This window comes from Grampus griseus (genome assembly GCF_964374135.1).
Source record: "Grampus griseus genome assembly, chromosome: 19".
NCBI lineage: Eukaryota > Metazoa > Chordata > Mammalia > Artiodactyla > Delphinidae > Grampus > Grampus griseus.
The window spans coordinates 30,818,716-30,836,363 of NC_139013.1; the positions used below are offsets into that span (position 1 = coordinate 30,818,716).

The 17,648-nt window shown below is 45.4% G+C and overlaps 1 protein-coding gene across 2 annotated transcripts in view; it reads left to right on the top strand.

Annotated features, from left to right (window-relative positions):
• NUP93 (nucleoporin 93) overlaps positions 1 to 16,568 on the top strand; it is a 102,695-nt gene extending 86,127 nt beyond the window's left edge. The window contains exons 9-22 of one of the 2 annotated variants that reach the window (XM_082677360.1): positions 2,484 to 2,616; positions 4,044 to 4,201; positions 5,288 to 5,453; positions 5,724 to 5,817; positions 6,628 to 6,819; positions 7,541 to 7,667; positions 7,780 to 7,852; positions 8,146 to 8,190; positions 9,744 to 9,860; positions 10,616 to 10,734; positions 11,500 to 11,617; positions 12,058 to 12,141; positions 13,596 to 13,724; positions 16,322 to 16,568. In XM_082677360.1, coding sequence (XP_082533486.1) covers positions 2,484 to 2,616; positions 4,044 to 4,201; positions 5,288 to 5,453; positions 5,724 to 5,817; positions 6,628 to 6,819; positions 7,541 to 7,667; positions 7,780 to 7,852; positions 8,146 to 8,190; positions 9,744 to 9,860; positions 10,616 to 10,734; positions 11,500 to 11,617; positions 12,058 to 12,141; positions 13,596 to 13,724; positions 16,322 to 16,432 — 1,666 coding nt within the window. In that variant the 3' untranslated portion in view covers positions 16,433 to 16,568. Of the gene's footprint in view, positions 1 to 2,483; positions 2,617 to 4,043; positions 4,202 to 5,287; positions 5,454 to 5,723; positions 5,818 to 6,627; positions 6,820 to 7,540; positions 7,668 to 7,779; positions 7,853 to 8,145; positions 8,191 to 9,743; positions 9,861 to 10,615; positions 10,735 to 11,499; positions 11,618 to 12,057; positions 12,142 to 13,595 lie in introns of both variants that reach the window. The other variant, XM_082677359.1, reaches the window with a different exon arrangement.
• Positions 16,569 to 17,648: the final 1,080 nt, after the last annotated feature.

Here is a 17,648-nt window from a genome sequence, read left to right on the forward strand (position 1 = left end):
TGGTTTTTTATTGCTTCTAGCACAGGGCACAAAGAGTTCATAAAGTATTATATCAGGCTTTCACTAAATTTTTGTAATGTAAATTTCTAAGTCTTCAGCCATAAAGAACCTAATGTATATAGTGGTATTTATTTGCTACAAGTCAGCAAAATATGAGTCAGAAGTTATTACAGTATATAAAAAACATGAGGATTTTAGTTTTTAACGTGTGTACATATATGACTGCTCGTGACTGCTTTTTCTTCAGTAAACCTCATCCTTAACGTTGTTGCTTGACTTCACCAGTGGTACCAGGCTGCAGTTTTTGGTTTTATATATGTAAGCTATCCCATTTCTTTTATTATTCTTTTCATTTAGTTTTTTTGGAATTATGTTGTTCCATTAATTCCTTTAGCAGCACTTGGAGCTATTTGGGAGTTTCCTGTGAACAACTATTGTATGCTTATTTTCTTTTTCACTCTAGTAGCATCACTCTCGGATGACATCCTTTTTAAGATTTGTTGTCCCTTTTGATAAAGGGAATATTTCAGATAATTGTACTCACTAAAAAAATATTTTTTCTAATGCTAATCCACCGACAGTGTAACGTACGTACAGTATTTCAAGTGATATAATACACCAGGTGGCAAAGTAGACCTGGTCCCAAATTATTTTTGGGGTATAAGGCTGAAAATGTTGAGAAAACATAGCATTGTTTTGTTTCCTGCCACATTCCAAATTTGAAGCGAGGTACACATTTCTTAGCTCTCAAGGAATTTAGGCTCTGAGGCCCTTTCCAGCATGTGAGTTGTCTTCATTCGAGTTTGAAGAGAGCATCTGTTTGTCCTGGTTGCTCCAGGACTGTTCTGTAATCTCTTTTCCAACCTCTGCTTTTAACTACTTCCAGTGATGGCGAACTCATTTTGCTAAATTGAATTGTGTTCATTTTTCATTATGAAAATACTACATGACTGTTACAGAAATTTTGGAAGATGCCAAAAAGAGGACCTGAAAAAGGGAGCAGTCCCCTCTCCCCCGCCCAGAGGCCCCTGGCACCTTGTTGTATTTCCTTACCCCCACACCACCCCTGCCGCCTTTTTGGACATATGAATATTTTGTTTGATATGTATCTTTTACACAGCTTATGATCCAAATGTGTACAATATATGGTTTTATATAGTTTGCTTTTAAAATTTTTTGTCAGTATCATTTTTTATGACTACATCAATTTCCATTGAGTCTGTTTTCTGTAATTGACAGTTAGGTGTTTTTCTCTGTGTGTCTCTCTCTCTTTTTCTCTCTCTCACTCTCACTCTGTCTCTCTCAGTTGGTTATTATACTTAATGTGGTATAATATTAATATTATTATGTGGTTGAACATATGAAGCACCTGACTTTTTGAGGCAGTCTGTTTTGTTTTAGACAAGAAACATATTTAGAAAGTTCTTCAATGTATTAACCCCATGTTTGGGTATCTATAACTTGAACCATTTAATCTTAATATAAAAGCAATTTTAAAACACTGTAAAGGATTTTAAGAAACCTACTAGCAAATAAATAAACAGGAAATGATAGAAAATCATTTGCAACCACCAGTGTGACAATGGGTTCAGCAAGGACCACCAGTGGAAACTATTGGGTGAAAGATTATTGGTGAACAGATTATTCACATGACCTCCAAGTATTACCCCATAGAGTACTTATTAATTACAAAGGGGGAAGGAGGTGCTTTTACAGTGGTGAAATCTGGTGGACAACACCTTTAACCAAGTGATCAAATTAAATGTTACCAAGAAGGGCAAAATGGTATTACCTGCCTCATTGTGGTGCTGTGTAGGTAGGGTTCTTGGCAAAAAAGTTGAACCTGAATCAAGTCATGAGAAACTATTCAGCTTGTGGGACATTTTACCAGGTAGCTAGTAGCCTGGATTCTTTTTAAAAGGTCAGTGAAGTATTTACAGATGAGGTAGCCACTGATTTCTATATTTCTGTAACATTTTCAAATGGTTCAGAAAAAAAGTATGTGTGTTTGTATATGTGTGTATATCTACGTATATATATAGAGAAAAAAACATCATACAAATATTAACAATTGGCGAATCTAAGTAAAGGATATATGAGCATTCTTTGGACTATTCATTTTTTTAGGTTTAAAATTTTTTGAAATGAAAAATTTGAAAAGATCCCACTAGAGCATTAGGCTGTGAGCTGGAGCAGTTATTATTCTGCACATTAGCCCTTAATGCATTTGAAGTCCACTATTATATTGCTCAAGGGATTCTTTTGAGTATCCGCAGTGATGAGAAATCTTCACAGTGGTCCACTGCCCAATGAATAAATAATGTAGTTTGCTTCATTAAGCATGCACTGTTTCCTCTTCTATGTTAGGTTGAAATCCAGGCCCTTCCCTGTGGAGTTCACAGTCTAATGTTTGTGGGTATGGACATAGATACATGTAATATGTGTTTTCAACCTCCCTTTTTTTGCCTTTAAATTTTTTCCAGTTATAAGAATTATACCCTTGTGACTGTCTTTGGCAACTTGCATCAGGCCCAGCTGGGCGGGGTGCCTGGGACTTACCAGTTGGTTCGAAGTTTCCTGAACATTAAACTTCCGGCTCCCTTGCCTGGACTTCAGGTATTGGCATCTTTCTCTATGTGATGAGTTACCTTCCCAGAGCAGTCTCTCTCGGATAGGCATTTTCAGTTTAAATGAGGTTATGTGTGGGACCTACTATATGGAGAAGAGACCAGAGAGGGCAGGGAGAGAAGCTAGGAGACCTTGGGAGACTGGTGGTGCAGGAGTCCAGGTGATAATGGTGGTCGCTCAGCTTAGGGTGGAGGAGGGTGCAGGGGGATGATGTCATTGGGTTCTGGACATGTTTTGAAAGTAGACCCAGTAGGACTGTGGAAGAACTTGGATGTGGCAGAGTCAGGGCTGACTTCTGAGATTGTTGGCTCAAACAGCTGGAAGAACAGAGTTAGATATGGGTCCTAGAACGTGCCTTTCTTCTCAGCTCACAGTCTAGTTACAGTCAGATACAGACCCTGTGCAAAGTGCTGAACCGGAGCTGTGTACCACGGGTGGTGGGCTGCAGGCTCCTGGCTTCATACAGGAGGTGAGGCCCACATTTGTGCTTAAAGAGTAGGGGCTTGCCAGCCAGGGGTCTGGGAAAAGGGTATTCCAGGAGGAGGGAGGAGCGTGAACAAACGCGTGGAGGCAGGAAAGAGTATCTGGTGTATCGGGTGTGTGGTAGGGCTGGACCAGCTTGGGGCCAGCTGGTGACGGCCTTGAGCACCAGGCTAAGCACTTAGGATGTAAATTGCTCAAAGGGGTTTAAGTGAGGAAGTGACACGATCAGATCTGGACTTAAGAAAGAGTCCTGCCGAGGGAAGGGTGGAGGGGCCAAGAAAGGAAGTCTGAGGTCCACTTTTCTGGAGGAGTTGGGGAGAAGGAGAGAGAGGAGTAACCACAGGGCTGCTGCGCAGGTGATGACAAAGCCACTTTTAGGAGAGAGAAGCTCTAGTGCTGGGAGAGTGGGAACAGAGCTGCTTTCCTAGATTCCCCAGTGCATAACGAAGCACGGTGTCCAAAACAAAGATACTAAGTGAGTGAACAACTAACAGGTGAATGGAAGTGCCAGAATCCATTTAGCTGATCATTAATGGTTAACATTTTATAAACTCAAATATGATGATAGTCTCTTATTGGTCAGTGAACGTCCTTAGCCTGAGTGCACATCTGTAAATTATCACAGAAGAACATGTCACCTGATTGCTGTGGGTACTGGGGTTCCACGGAGAACCCACTGGCTGTCTTTGAAGCCTGTGTACACAGTGCTGTAGAGGAAAGGCTCTCGAGCCAGACTGCCGCTTACCAGCTTACCTTGGAAAAATTATTTAACATCCCCATGCCTCAGGTTCCTAGTTTGTAAAACAGAGAGGAGGAGGCCATTCACGGTCCCTGCCTAGTGGAGTTGTGAGATTAAGTGACTTAATACAAGAAGAGGGCTTAGCTGAGGGCCAGCACATCAAAAGTCGTCAGTTAAACCTTTCCTCTTTTAGGATGGAGAGGTGGAAGGCCATCCTGTGTGGGCGTTAATTTATTACTGCCTGCGCTGTGGAGACCTGCTTGCCGCTTCACAGGTGGTCAACCGAGCCCAGCACCAGCTGGGAGAGTTTAAAACTTGGTTCCAGGAGTACATGAACAGCAAGGACAGAAGGTACAGTGAATGAGATGGTGCATCCAGAAGAAGCCACGTGGAATCAGCAGGGTGGCCCCCACTGGCGTTGCTCTCTTTTCCTTGTGCGTGGCTCCAAATAAGTTTCTGCTTGGGAGAAAAATGAAGTTTAGAAAGCAAGTAGAACTCTGTAGAATAACAGTTGAGAACATTAAAAGAGCCCCATTCCAACACCATGTGTACACTTACAAAGTCCCAGGCACATCAAGGATGCTTTAGTAAATGAAACTTTGTTGTATTACACTTCACTTGTTCACGTTTAGTGCTTTTCCGGTTGACCCAAATGACAATATACGCTTCATACTCAAAGGCCAGAGTTAGAAGTTAGCAAACTTGAGATATAATCATTGAATTAATTCAGTAAGTTTTTTTTTTTTTTTAGTTCTCTTGCATTAAGGAACTGCTAAGCATTCATTTTTCTCTGGTTTTTGTTAATGTAATAGGACTTAAGTTCATATTCAAACCCAGTTTCAATATACAGACATGTATGTAGAAGAAATAATGGTGGTTACCCCAGTTATACATGTGGAAAACCAGGGTTACTTTTTTGGCAGTGTCAATAATGCCGTGTCCAGAGATTGTCTTAAACCATAAGCCCTGTCTTGCTCATGTTAGAGAGTGTAAAGTAGGGACAGTGCTTTAGGGTTCCCCCAGATGCAGACTCTTCCCCCAGATGCAAGGGTTTGAGTGCATGGAGTTTATTTGGGAGGTGATCTCACAGGGATAAGGGAGTGGAGAAGCCAGAGCGGGGCTGAGGCACTTAAGGGACTGACTCTCTCTTGCCCATCACTGCTTGAGGGCTGCCAGGGAGGTGGGTGGAGGATTAATTCCCCAGACCTTCTCACGTGCCTCTGACAGCCACTACTTGAGGAAGCCAGTGGGTGGAGACGCAGGTGTTGGTAGCTGCAAGTCTGGTTAAAGTGATGGTGCCCGTGGGTATGGGTGGGACAGTGTTACCCTCCATGAAGGAAGGCTTTGTGACTTTGCTGTGTGGTTGGGACCTGGGTGCTTTCAGATGCCCGTGAGGGTCTTTAGCATATGTGTCTGTGTGTTCCCTTGTGTCTCTAGATTGTCCCCAGCTACGGAGAACAAGCTCCGACTGCATTACCGCAGGGCCCTCAGGAACAACACGGACCCCTACAAACGGGCTGTGTACTGTATCATTGGCAGATGTGACATCACTGACAACCAGAGCGAGGTGGCCGACAAAACTGAGGACTACCTGTGGCTGAAGGCAGGCGCTGCTTCCCTTGCCCAGTAGGGCATTCTCCCCTTCCCCCTGCTCACACACTGCACACAGATGTTACTGCTTAATGTATAATGCCAATAGGGTGACTGGACTAGTGGATTTCCTGTCTCCTGGCCCATTTTTTATTGTGTAATATTCGCAACCAGTAACACAGCCATTAGCGTAGCCTTGAGCATGGCAGCTAATCAGCTACAAGTCCGCACCCGGCACAAGAAGTAGCTTGTACCAATGCCTGTATTTCTCTTGGGCGTTTAGTTGAACCAGGTGTGTTTCGATGATGACGGCACCAGCTCCCCACAAGACAGGCTCACTCTCTCTCAGTTCCAGAAACAGTTGTTGGAAGACTACGGTAAGATACCCAGAACATAACTACCTTTCCTCTCTTGTCCACCTAAGGTCACTGCTTAGCTTTTTTCTGGGAAAATCCATCTCTGAACTCTGTCTCTCCTTCAGAACCCTCTGGATCTTCAAAACACAACAAAACAATGAGTTCAAATTTGGGTAGAGGCCACGCACGTGGCCGTAAACAGAGTATGTGACTTACATGGTCGTTGACAGTAAACTCCACTAGTTCTTTGAACTGCTCTGGCAGACACTGGCTCAGGGAGAGACATAAGAGGACTTGGTTACTGCTTCCTCAGAGACCTCGCAGTGACTATATCTGAGCACAAACAAGGGAGAAATAGCTTTTAATTTTTTCTTTCTCTCACTGTTTAAAAATTGGGGGAAGAAAAGGAGATTCCAACTAGTGGTCCGCAGTGTTGAACGCAGATATCTGTGAATCTGAGTATACCGAAGCTTTGAAATCATTCCTGTCCTTATTGAGTGACTTTTATCAGGATAAAGGAGAGAAACAGCCCCTTTTGTATTCCGTTTCAAGGTCCTGTGCTCTGTTTCTCTCCCAACTAATGCAAGCAGTTTGGGTTTTACAACACAGCCCCCGCTCGCCAGTTGTTTTGTGAGGTCCGGAGGCTGTGGAAACAGGCCACGGCTGGAGTGGCGTCCACTGTCTCCAGAGCCCCCGCATCCGTTCAGGCTCAGGCTGGTGCTTTTGTCCCGCCCAGCAAGTCCTTTGAGCACATAGGGCTTCTTCTGGGCTCGGGGCTGCCGGCAGAGGCCGGCTCCTTCTGAGTCAGCTTGACCTCCTCTTCCTGGACAGGCGAGTCCCACTTCACAGTGAACCATCAGCCCTTCCTCTACTTCCAAGTGCTGTTCCTGACCGCGCAGTTCGAAGCTGCCATTGCCTTTCTCTTCCGCATGGAGCGGCTGCGCTGCCATGCTGTCCACGTGGCGCTAGTGCTCTTTGAGCTAAAGCTGCTTTTAAAATCCTCGGGACAGAGCGCTCAGCTCCGTGAGTATTTGTTGGCAGTGGCACATCCATAACACATCCCCCCATCAGATGGCAGTGGACACATAGCTGCAGCCAGCAGGGATTTGGGCAAGTGGTACCAATCATTTTAGAGTGTTGTAGGCGGTTGGGCTTATGAGATGATTAGTATGAGGGTTCTTGCCTTTCCCGCCTCCATTAGTATTCCCTGAGGTGTTTAATAGATAAAATGCTGTGCTAAGTGCTAGTTTTGTGGCCAGTGAGTCAGGTCGCCTGGAGGGTGGTGCAGGAGAAACAGTCCCTAGAGTCGTGAGACTGGTTCCCATTAGGGCTCTAACTGGAGACATTGGAAGGCACAGCCAGCCATCTTGTGTGCCTACCTGCATCGGGTGGGAGTCCGGGGAGGGAGAGAAGATACCTGTGCATGAATGGCTGCAGCTTCCTTAGTGGCACAGCAGACTCACTCCAGAGCACATGCCGTAATGGTCAGTTGTCACCATCTTTTCACTCAGAGACCAGCATACCTAGTGATTTACTAAAAATGCCACTTTCTCCAATCTGTACTTGGGACGAAATTGAGGACAGGGTGGTGAAGGGGATTGGCCTAAGCTCACAGTGGCAAACATTGGCTGGGCTGCAGGAGTAGGTGCCACCACTGGGTCTTTGGACTCAGTTCCCATAGCTCTCCGTTGCATGGGTCAGAAGGGCAGTGTGGTTGTGACCAATTCTGTCCCCGTCGGTGCAGTCAGCCATGAGCCTGGCGACCCTCCCTGCATGCGGAGGCTGAACTTCGTGCGGCTACTCATTCTCTACACCCGGAAGTTTGAATCCACGGACCCGAGAGAGGCCCTCCAATACTTCTACTTCCTCAGGTTAGACTGGCTTTTGACCATTTACTTCATCTGGTTTTGATTTCTGCCACTGTGAGAATGACAGAGACCTTGGGGCCACACCAGAAACCAGGCTGATTTTGTTCCCTTCTAGAGACGAGAAAGACAGTCAAGGAGAAAACATGTTTCTGCGTTGTGTGAGCGAGCTGGTGATAGAAAGTCGAGAGGTATGTCTGTTAACTTTTCTCCACGCCCCCATGATTTCCAGTGTACAAGTTCTCATGCTGATGTGATACTGGATGGTCACCTCAATATGAGTTTGGTGGATGTGGCTGGGGGCAGGGGGGTGTTAGAGTTTTCTTTGGTTTCTGACAATGAAAACGTTGATTCAGTCTCACTGTTCTCTAGTTTGTGCAAGACTTCTCCCACCTCCCCTATTCCTCTCTTGTCTTCAAAGAATTGTGGATTATGTATATATCCTCGTCCAATCAACTGAGTAAACTTTTTTTTGTCTCTGCAGTTCGATATGATTCTTGGGAAACTAGAGAACGATGGAAGTAGAAAGGTGGGTTAAGTGCACCCCAGAGGTGTGTTAGTTTGCAGTTGGGGATTTATAATTGTCCAAAGAATACAGTTAGATTTTAGGATTCAAGGTACTGAAGATGCAAATCTGAATGAAGTTGCTTAGTTTTAAAAACAAAGAATGAAAATTACAGGCCCCAAATGATGACCTTGATTTTACATACATTTACATTTCTCCTTAAAATATGTAAATTTGTGGTTAGATAGTTTTTTTATTATGTTCAGAATACTCATCTGTTCACACCTGCCATATTTTCAGCTGAGAAGGCTACATTTCTGCCATTCTTGGCTCAGAAAATATGCAAGAAAGAAATTGGTTACTGCACTTACTCTCCCCAGAGGGGAAAATTACAAATGCACTTGACCTCTCTCCAAAGATAGTTTTTGAGGGCTCAGAACTCTACACTGACCCCAGAGATGCAGCTGCTCCCGTGAGCCTTAGCAGTTCCCTAAGACCCATCATGGCTATTGGGCAATGTAGAAGGGGCAGAGGCCCTAGTGTCAGAGACCCCTCCTGACCCACTCGGGCACTCTCCACATGCCTCTCTTAGGGACTCACTTTCCTCATCTGTAAAAATGGGTGGTTTAGAGACAGCAGTCTCAAGATGACCTCCCACTGCTCACACCATCCAGAAGAAGAACAGTGGCAGTGCTGGTGACAGTGGCCATGCTTATGGAGCAGTGACAACTGCCAGGCCCCTGTGCTGAATGCTTGACATGTATTTTCTCACTTAATCATCACAAGAACCCAACACAGTGGGAACCGTCATCTGTTTTTCAAGGGAGGAAGTGGAGACAAGAGAGGTTATTTTCTTCAAGATCACACAGCTAGTAAGGAAGTGAGCTGGAATTTGAGCCCAGTCCTTCTTGACCCCAGAGCCCATGCTCTTCACTGATCTCCTGTGCTGCCAGGGTGGCGGAGCAGGTCACCCGACTTGGTCCAGGGCTGATGGAGAATCAGATGGCCAGTCAGACGTCACATAGTCTGCCCTCTCTCTTCACGGTACCTCAGGCCTCTCCCATACTTTCTTGACCATTTGGTTGCTGTTGAGTGATGATGCAGATTTTTTTTGTTTGTTTTTAGTATCCTGACACCACTTGCCATGTATTTTTTCAGGACTGGATTTCTTTTGCCATCTGTCTTAGAAAACAAATTCAGAATCTTTCAGATACTTTCTCTGAGCCTCCTGGTTTTTTTCCCCCTAGTGCCTACTCATCAGCAAAATTAAAATCATTGATGATTTCACCGATTCTCTAGGTCATTTTGGAAAATTAGAAAGCACAGTCTTACTGGTGACTCCTGTGCTGCCTTTGAGTCTGCCTCTTCATGGGTAGTTTCCTTGGTCCTTTTCATATGTTTAGTACGACCTTATATCTTCAAGAAAGCCAGAGTCTAGCTGATGAAATATGTGTATTGCCCAGGGCAAGTATTTTCAGTTAAAGTAGTTTTCGGATCTCAGTTGCTTCTCTGTGTTTAAAATAACAGCTCTGTCCCCCCATTTCTCTCTTCTTCCCCTCCATGATTTGTCTTGTCAGCCTGGAGTCATAGATAAGTTTACTAGTGACACAAAGCCTATTATCAACAAAGTTGCTTCCGTGGCAGAAAATAAAGGACTGTTTGAAGAAGCAGCAAAGCTTTATGACCTTGCCAAGGTAAAATGTGCTCTTTTCTTTCTTCTGCACTTAATAGATCTGTCATCGGCCTTTTGGCATTAAATGCACAAACATTTCGATGGTGCCATTGTTGTACCCCTCTCCCTGCTGAGGCATTTTCTCCTAGTGCTTAGGCAGTTAATAGTCCAGTCAGGGTGAAATTCCTATTTTACAGAATTATTTCTGCCCATAAGGTCTTTCTGGCCAAACAAGAGTGACATATTGAAAGGCTGTCCCACGGGCACTGAGCAAAGCCTCCCTTGGCAGCAGAGGAAGCGCCCATCATGCTTGGGTGGTGAAGCTGCTGGTGAAGATGCCTGGTGCTCACCCTCCGGGCAGCCGCACAAACACTGACCGGTGTGTGTCAGGGAACAAAACCACAGCTGAGGGGTTCTGAGAGAACTGGAGGAAGTAGCTCGTTGTGAGAACATGCGGGGAATACCGATGACTGTTAGGGCCTGAAGAAGAGTACATTCTCTCCTTTTATCAGCTGACCAACGTGGGCAAAAAGAGGGTTATAATTCATTTTTCCTTTCATTTAAAAGTGTTCTGATTGAGGTCTAATTAAAAAGTAGAAAAATGTACACATATTCAGTGAACAGCTTGATGAGTTTCCCACAGGTATGTATCTGTGTCATCACCACCCAGATCAAGATACAGAACAAAAGTTACCTCTTTGGTTTCGGTTATTTAGTTTATTTCCTCTTATTGATTATTTTTAATTGATTCCTTTCTTAATTTAAAAAACCGAACAGAATGCTGACAAGGTGCTGGAGCTGATGAACAAACTGCTCAGCCCTGTCGTCCCCCAGATCAGTGCCCCGCAGTCCAACAAGGAGAGGCTGAAGAACATGGCGCTCTCCGTCGCGGAGCGGTAAGGCCGGGGCTGGCTCCGGGGGGTCCCGGGGCTCCCAGCGCCCACCCAGACGCATCTGCAGCTTTACCGTAGCATCAAAGAGTTCCCCAGCATGGCTCTACTCACTCACCCTCCCACCAGCACTGACAGTTTGACAGTTCCTGTTCCCCCACGTCATAACCAACTGTCACTTGGCACTGTCACTTGGTAAACATTCTTGCGAAAAGGAAGGGTATGAAAGGGTATCTCAACATTTTAATCCTGTACATGAGGTTTAATTCTAGGCATTATACTCATCTATATGTCATTAGCAGCCATCTCAAAGACATTTTGGAACAAAGCTAGTGATGGATGGATGGATGGGGAATTCTTAGAGATGTAGTGGCCAGTGTTTCAGAAGCTACCTTCCTCCCCATGAGTTCGAGGAGTTATCATACTTTAACCAGTGTAACTCCCAGGCTGGGGCAATAGTTGTCACTTTCTGTGCCCTCTGCAGATACGCCCAATAAAGTGACCCAGTGAAAACTGGGTTGGAGATGCTTGCTGAGATGGGGGCTGAGGCAAGAGAACTGTGCTTCACACAGAACATTTATAGGTGGATTTCTGTCAAACCCGCCATCAAGTGCTTGGCCATTTCAAAAGAAACACTATTTTCCACTCCTTAGTTCACTTCATCTAGAGAGTTTAAGAGGTTTTGTTTGACATTTTTTAGATGCTATCCTCAAGTTATAGATTGCACAGAAATTCCTAATATACCCCCCTTACTTCTTTTTTGTCCGTCAGGTATAGGGCTCAGGGAATCAGTGCAAATAAATTTGTGGACTCCACGTTCTATCTTCTGTTGGACCTGATCACCTTTTTTGACGAGTATCACAGTGGGCATATTGACAGAGCCTTTGATGTAAGTTTCAGGAGGGGTGTTTGAAGTGCAGGTTAATGTATGCCCTTGAAAAATCAAAACACTTCGTGAGATTCATTTAAAACAAAGGAAATGTCACCAGTATGCCTGTTAAGTGAAGAAGGACAAGTATGATCCTGTGAATATAAAAGGGATTTCTGTGTTGCTCTTTTTTTCCTTTTTCTCTTCCTTTCTTCTTTAGTCTAAAAACAGAGAGGTTTCTCAGAGTAATTTGAAATCTCTGAATTGTAAAACTGCCTCAGAAAACGAGGATAGGAATTGAGTCAGTCAGCAAGTTAGAATCAAAGCCTTTGAATGAGGGGATTAGCATTTCCTATTAAGAAGCCCACTATGAATGTGTTAGATGCTGACTATGTGTTTGAGGAGATGAAATGACTGTGATGGTTGTATCATATGGGACCGATGGGTTTTGTTTTAAATAGATAATTGATCGGTTGAAGCTGGTGCCCCTGAATCAGGAAAGTGTGGAAGAGAGAGTGGCTGCCTTCAGAAATTTCAGTGATGAGGTGAGTCCTTTTCTTCCTGAATTATAAAATTCTTTTTTCCCCCACTTCTAACTGAAAGCTTTTGTTTTAACATAGCCAATAACTTTAACAGTCCTACTACAGTCACCATCCAGACTGAGTTTTCTAAGACAAGTCCAATTTCAGGTATCCTGGGCTGGTTTTTCTGTGAGTACACATATCCCCATCAGATTATAGTCTGAGTTCCTGACTCAGAAAATACACTCGCTTTAGAGACCAGACATATTCTTGGGAGAAACAGGTTTCTTGTTGATCTGTGGGATCTGGTTTGATTCTTTATTATGCACTTGTTCTAGAGGGTGTGTCAGTGCTTAACTCTGATCTTGTCTAAGTAGTTCCATTGGGTACATGAAATATGCATCATGATTCACATCCTTCTTTCCCTTCTCTGAACCATTTTGTCTCAAGAAGCAGATGCAGTGACCACGGACTCAGTTATCAGCCCAAGAGCCCCAGAGCTACTGTCTCTCTGCAGGGTTTCTAGCATGTTGCCACTGCTTAGCCCAAGGGTGCTCAACTGGGCTGCACACTGGAATTGCTAGGAGACCTTTAAAAAAATCTGTGTGCCCAGGCCCAGAAATTCTGGTTTCCCTGATCTGAGCTGCAGCCCAGAACTCCCCTGGTTATTCCCATGTGCAGCTAAGGGTAAGACTCTTCTCTAGAACCACAGGCACTGAGGGCCAGCTGCCTGGTTCCAGGATGTTCCTAACAGTGTTTCAATTTAAAACCATTAGTAAGCACATTCCTTTTATGAAAGCATGTTTCTGTTCTAGAGGAAGAAGAAAGGCCGGCTTCTGCACATGTGGTGAGGCAGCTGCCTGCTGTGGTACACACAGTTCAGGAGGTCTTACCTCTTGCCGACCATCCCTTCACACCTGCTGCAGTTCTACCCCTAGCCACTCCTTCTGTTGATTCTTGCCCTCCCCTGGTTACATCATTCAGTGTTTCATGGACTGAAGTGTTGTACCAGGGCCTGTCCTCATAGACACTCCCAAGGACTCTGCTCGGGCTGTGCTGGTCCCATGAAGACAGTCTGGTGGGTCTGAGACAGTGGGGAGTGGTAGGGACTGGAGAACCAGTGTATGCGTCCCTGCCTGCTGACATTCAAATGCAGGCTTTTGCTAATCACTCTTGGTGGCCAGACGTAGTGGGCATGCGTTTTGCTCACTGCCCCTGCCTAGGAGGACTGGCATAAACAAGGGATCAGAAGAGTGACCTACCTGACCTTCTGAGTAGCATTGCCTGAGCTTTGCTTTCACGCTTGACATTTCAATGCCATCAGCTCCTTTTTGGTGGCTGTGTGGTGCTCCACCTGGCAGCTGTGGAGATGTGATGTGACCAGGCATTCCTGGAGCACTGCTCCCCCCTTCCCCAACCTGTGGTTGGCCCCAGGGCTTGGTTCTTTCTCCTTACTTCATGTGTGTCCCTCTGTGCAGGTCAGGCACAACCTCTCAGAAGTGCTTCTCGCCACCATGAACATCTTGTTCACACAGTTTAAGAGGCTCAAGGGGACAAGTCCATCATCGGCATCCAGGCCCCAGCGAGTCATCGAGGACCGTGATTCTGTAAGATCCCAGCCAGATGGTTGGCCAGAGCCATCGCTGAGAACCACCTTTCTGGTTTGCTGTCCATTGCACCTCATGAGACCACTGCTCATGACCCTAAATTGCTCGTTTCTTTACTACCTGGCAGCTGGGTAAAGTTTGTGTCAGGGGCTCCCGGAAGAAATCGAACATTAATGGGGTTGCTACTCTTCTCAAGCTAAAAAACAAAGATGTGCTAAGTCAGCGAATATCACCTTTTAAAAAATCAAAATGCTAATTTATACGGATTCCACAAGAATTCCAGCCCTTTTTTTAAAAATATATATTTTTTTAAATATTTTTAAATAGAAGGTCATTTTATGAGTCTCAGTTCAGCACTTTCATGAAAACCATACTTACTTTTGGTCAACAATTTGATGCAAACCTTGTTTCTGCTGTCATCTCACAGTGACTCCAGAGAGGTACCTAGGACAGTCGTTATCCCCATTTTACAGTTGAGGGATCTGAGGCCTGGGTCAGGAGGTGTCTTGCTTTTGTGGGCCCCTCAGGTGGTAAGTGAAGGAGCCACGTCTGGAAGCCGGGTCTGTCTGATACCAAGGCCAGTGCCCTTTCCATTGCCTGTGGGGCCTCCAGCATTGCTTGGGTCACGCAGAGTCCAGGTAGATAGAACCCTGGGATTCCAACAGTGTATGGTGTACAGTTGATTTGACAAAAGGGGAAAGAAAGGTGTTTGACCCAATTAAACCATTAATTCCGTCGCGCAATGGATAGCGCATTGGACTTCCAATTAAACCATTAAAACAGGCAGTGTTTTAGAATTACCTTTCCCTTAACATTTCCACTTAATGTTTGGTGAGTCTCTCAGTATGGTATACAACAGCCATACCTGATTTTGGCAATCAAGAAACTAGAGCCTTGAAAATCTATCTCCCGCCTCCATGGATATCTGAGGGCTCTCTCTGCTATGACCCCTACAGGCATTGTCACTGTCAGAACCTCTGCCTCGTGAGTGACGGTGGGAATTTTCACCTTTAGCAGCATACATAGCAGTGCTCAGAAGTGGTCCTCTGACGTGGTAGGCCCATCCGTGTGTGCATGAGAGGCAGCTGCAGGTCTGCCATCTGCCCTTGGACAGGCAAGAGCCTACATAGGAGATGTGCCAGCAGTGGGCTCGCTGTGCTGGGGCCTTGGCAGCAGTGCTGTTGTGAATACAACTACTGAAGTGGTGGGCGTTTCTGATACTCTCTACTGCTTACAGGTCAGAGCAGGGCTTGCTCACAGAGAGCAGAGCTGGTGGCCTGGCAGGTCCATTTTCCACATCTGAAGGGAACTGATTTAAGACTAGCTGGACTCACACGCTGTGTGTTTTAGTCTCTCTTTTTTAGGCACTTAGTTTTTACATATGATGGATAAAGCCATTCTCCTGTCTTCCTTTTACCCACCGCTCTCCTTTGTAATGAAAGGAAGGGATGGGTGGAGTCGAGGAAAGACTTATGTGTAAAAGCTGCCTGCCCAAGAATTGGCCTCATGGTTTAAGCTGCAGTGTTGCCAGGTAGTGGATGGGTCGCTTGGCCTGCATACCCCTAGAGCTTACGTAAAGTAGCTGCAAGTTAGGCAGGAGAACCCATGCACATTTTTGCACTTTTAAAGAAAATCTGATGGATACTCTCATCATAAAGTAAATTTCTTTTGGTTTGGACATTCATTAGGACCTTTACTTGCCAATTTACTTCACATATCAGGTAAAAGGCACTTACCTTTCAGTTTTCTTCTTGAATGGTCCTTAAGAAGCCTAGTAAGTGACCCTTGAATTTTTCTTAAAAATCTCATTACTGATCCAAAAGATGTGTGTAGACCCTCCTTTTCTATTCCAGATATGGTTTCCTTTCCTGCTGGTATAAGCATCCAACACACCTCAATGTGGGGCAACCTGAAGCTGTTCTCTTACGTTTCTTTATTCAGTAATTTATCAGTTGGAAATTGGAGTGAAGGTTCCTATTTTTGTTGTTGGAAACACCTGAGTTTAAATCTTTTTCCTTCCTGGAGCAATCCAGGAATCTCATAAATATTGTTGCCTGAGAAAAGAGGACCAAGCACTTCTGTCAGGAAGGAAGGAATGTAAGGAGTGAAAGGAAGGAAAGGGGAAGATGCAGGAGAGGAAAGAGCTGGAATGGGCCTCACTTATGCACGACTGTTGCCTCTGGTAGCGCAGGTGCTTCACGAGGGTCCTAGAAAGAAACTCAGGACCCCATGGTAACAGTTGGACAGAAACCAGCCAGGAGAGAGAGAGAGGCTCAGAGAAGTAGAGCAGGCAGTCTGAAGCACAGGGCCGTGTCAGCAGCTGGTCAGACGTGTCAGGTGAGGCAGCTTGCCCGGCACACCCATCCATCTTTTGTTAAGCAGAAGGGCTTTGGAACTGAGGCCCCAGCAGCCGAGCTTTGCTAACTCTGCACCATGCTGGAGGAACATGATGGTGGAGGGTGAGACTGTCATCCACCCACCGGGAATCTGCCCTGACCCCAAGGGGTAGAAAATGGAAGGCCGGGGTGGTGGTTCTCAGGACAGTGCCCTGACCCAGAAGTTAACTGGATTTCTTCTCTTCTTCCCCTTTCTCTCAGCAACTCCGCAGCCAAGCCCGAGCCCTGATTACCTTTGCTGGGATGATACCCTACCGGACATCTGGGGACACCAACGCGAGGCTGGTGCAGATGGAGGTCCTCATGAATTAAGTGCGATGCTCCAAGGGGCTCCTGGGGCTGCTCGCTGTCAGTACCTCAGGCCTGTGGGCCTGCCAGGGTGGGGGGAGTTTCTGGTTTTGTTTCTGTTGTGTTAGTTTTGTTTTGTTTTTTTGTATTATGTATATTTGTCAACACCAATAAATTTCTTTGATTTGTATTTCTTTTCACATTCTTTTATTTTCATTGTTTTGTTTTGTTTTTCCTTTGAAATTTTGTTCAAATTTTTATTTGTGTGGGAGGAAATGTCTTCACTAGTGCTTGGGCCAGAAAATTATAGGCTTATATAGGCATCTGTGATTTGGTTAAAGTTGACCTTAAATGATTAAAAATTCACCCAAAATGAGCAAGGAAATGAAGCCTTTGGGAGTTGCTTTTATTTAGATATAACATTCCCTGTAGCAGGGTCACAGTTTGCTTTTCACATTTTTATTTGAATGTGAAAGCCAGTCTCAGCCTTGGTAAGTTAAGATTTGTGTGTGAAATACCAAGCACTCCATGTCCTCTTCCCTCTTACCTCACCAAGGTGGGCCTTGGCGTCCGGGGGTCCAAGACCATCCTCCAAATTATTTGGTTTGCTGTTCTGTTGAAATCCCACTGGAGATGAAAACATAGGCCTAGGAAACGATAGCCTAGTAAATGAACCTTGCCGGGGTCTCAGCTGGAGCTCAAGGGAGGGCAAACCTGGGAGCCCTCTGTAGCTGCAGCACTGCGAGGCGACTGCTTGGCCTTGTGTGCTCTCCTCTTCAAGAGGACTCCTAAGCCCCTCTTTTCCCTTCTCTGGTGCTTGGTTCTTCTGCTTGGACAGCTTCCCCTCTCCTTCCCTTTCCCACTCATGAAGCCAGTTGGCCGGGCCGGCTCATGGGTCTCATTACATTGGGCATCAGCACCGTGGATGTATGGTCCCTGAGCAGAGGTTGTCCCCCATCATTGGCCCTGTTTCTCCCGAAGCCTTGGACTAAACTAGAGAGGACGTGAGGACGAGTGTTTGTTCCTGAATGGACCAGCTGGGGGTACGAGAAATTGGGTATGGTCGGCTCTACCGGTTTTATGGACTGCTCCTGAGGCGGGCTCTCCCAGGAGGATGTTAAGATCCCCAGAGTCTCCAAAGGTACTTTTTTGCTTCTAGGAAGGAAACTCTCTCTTGTCACAGGGCATGGTTACCCTCACAATCCTCTGGTTATAAAAATACTAATTGTTGCCTTTCCTT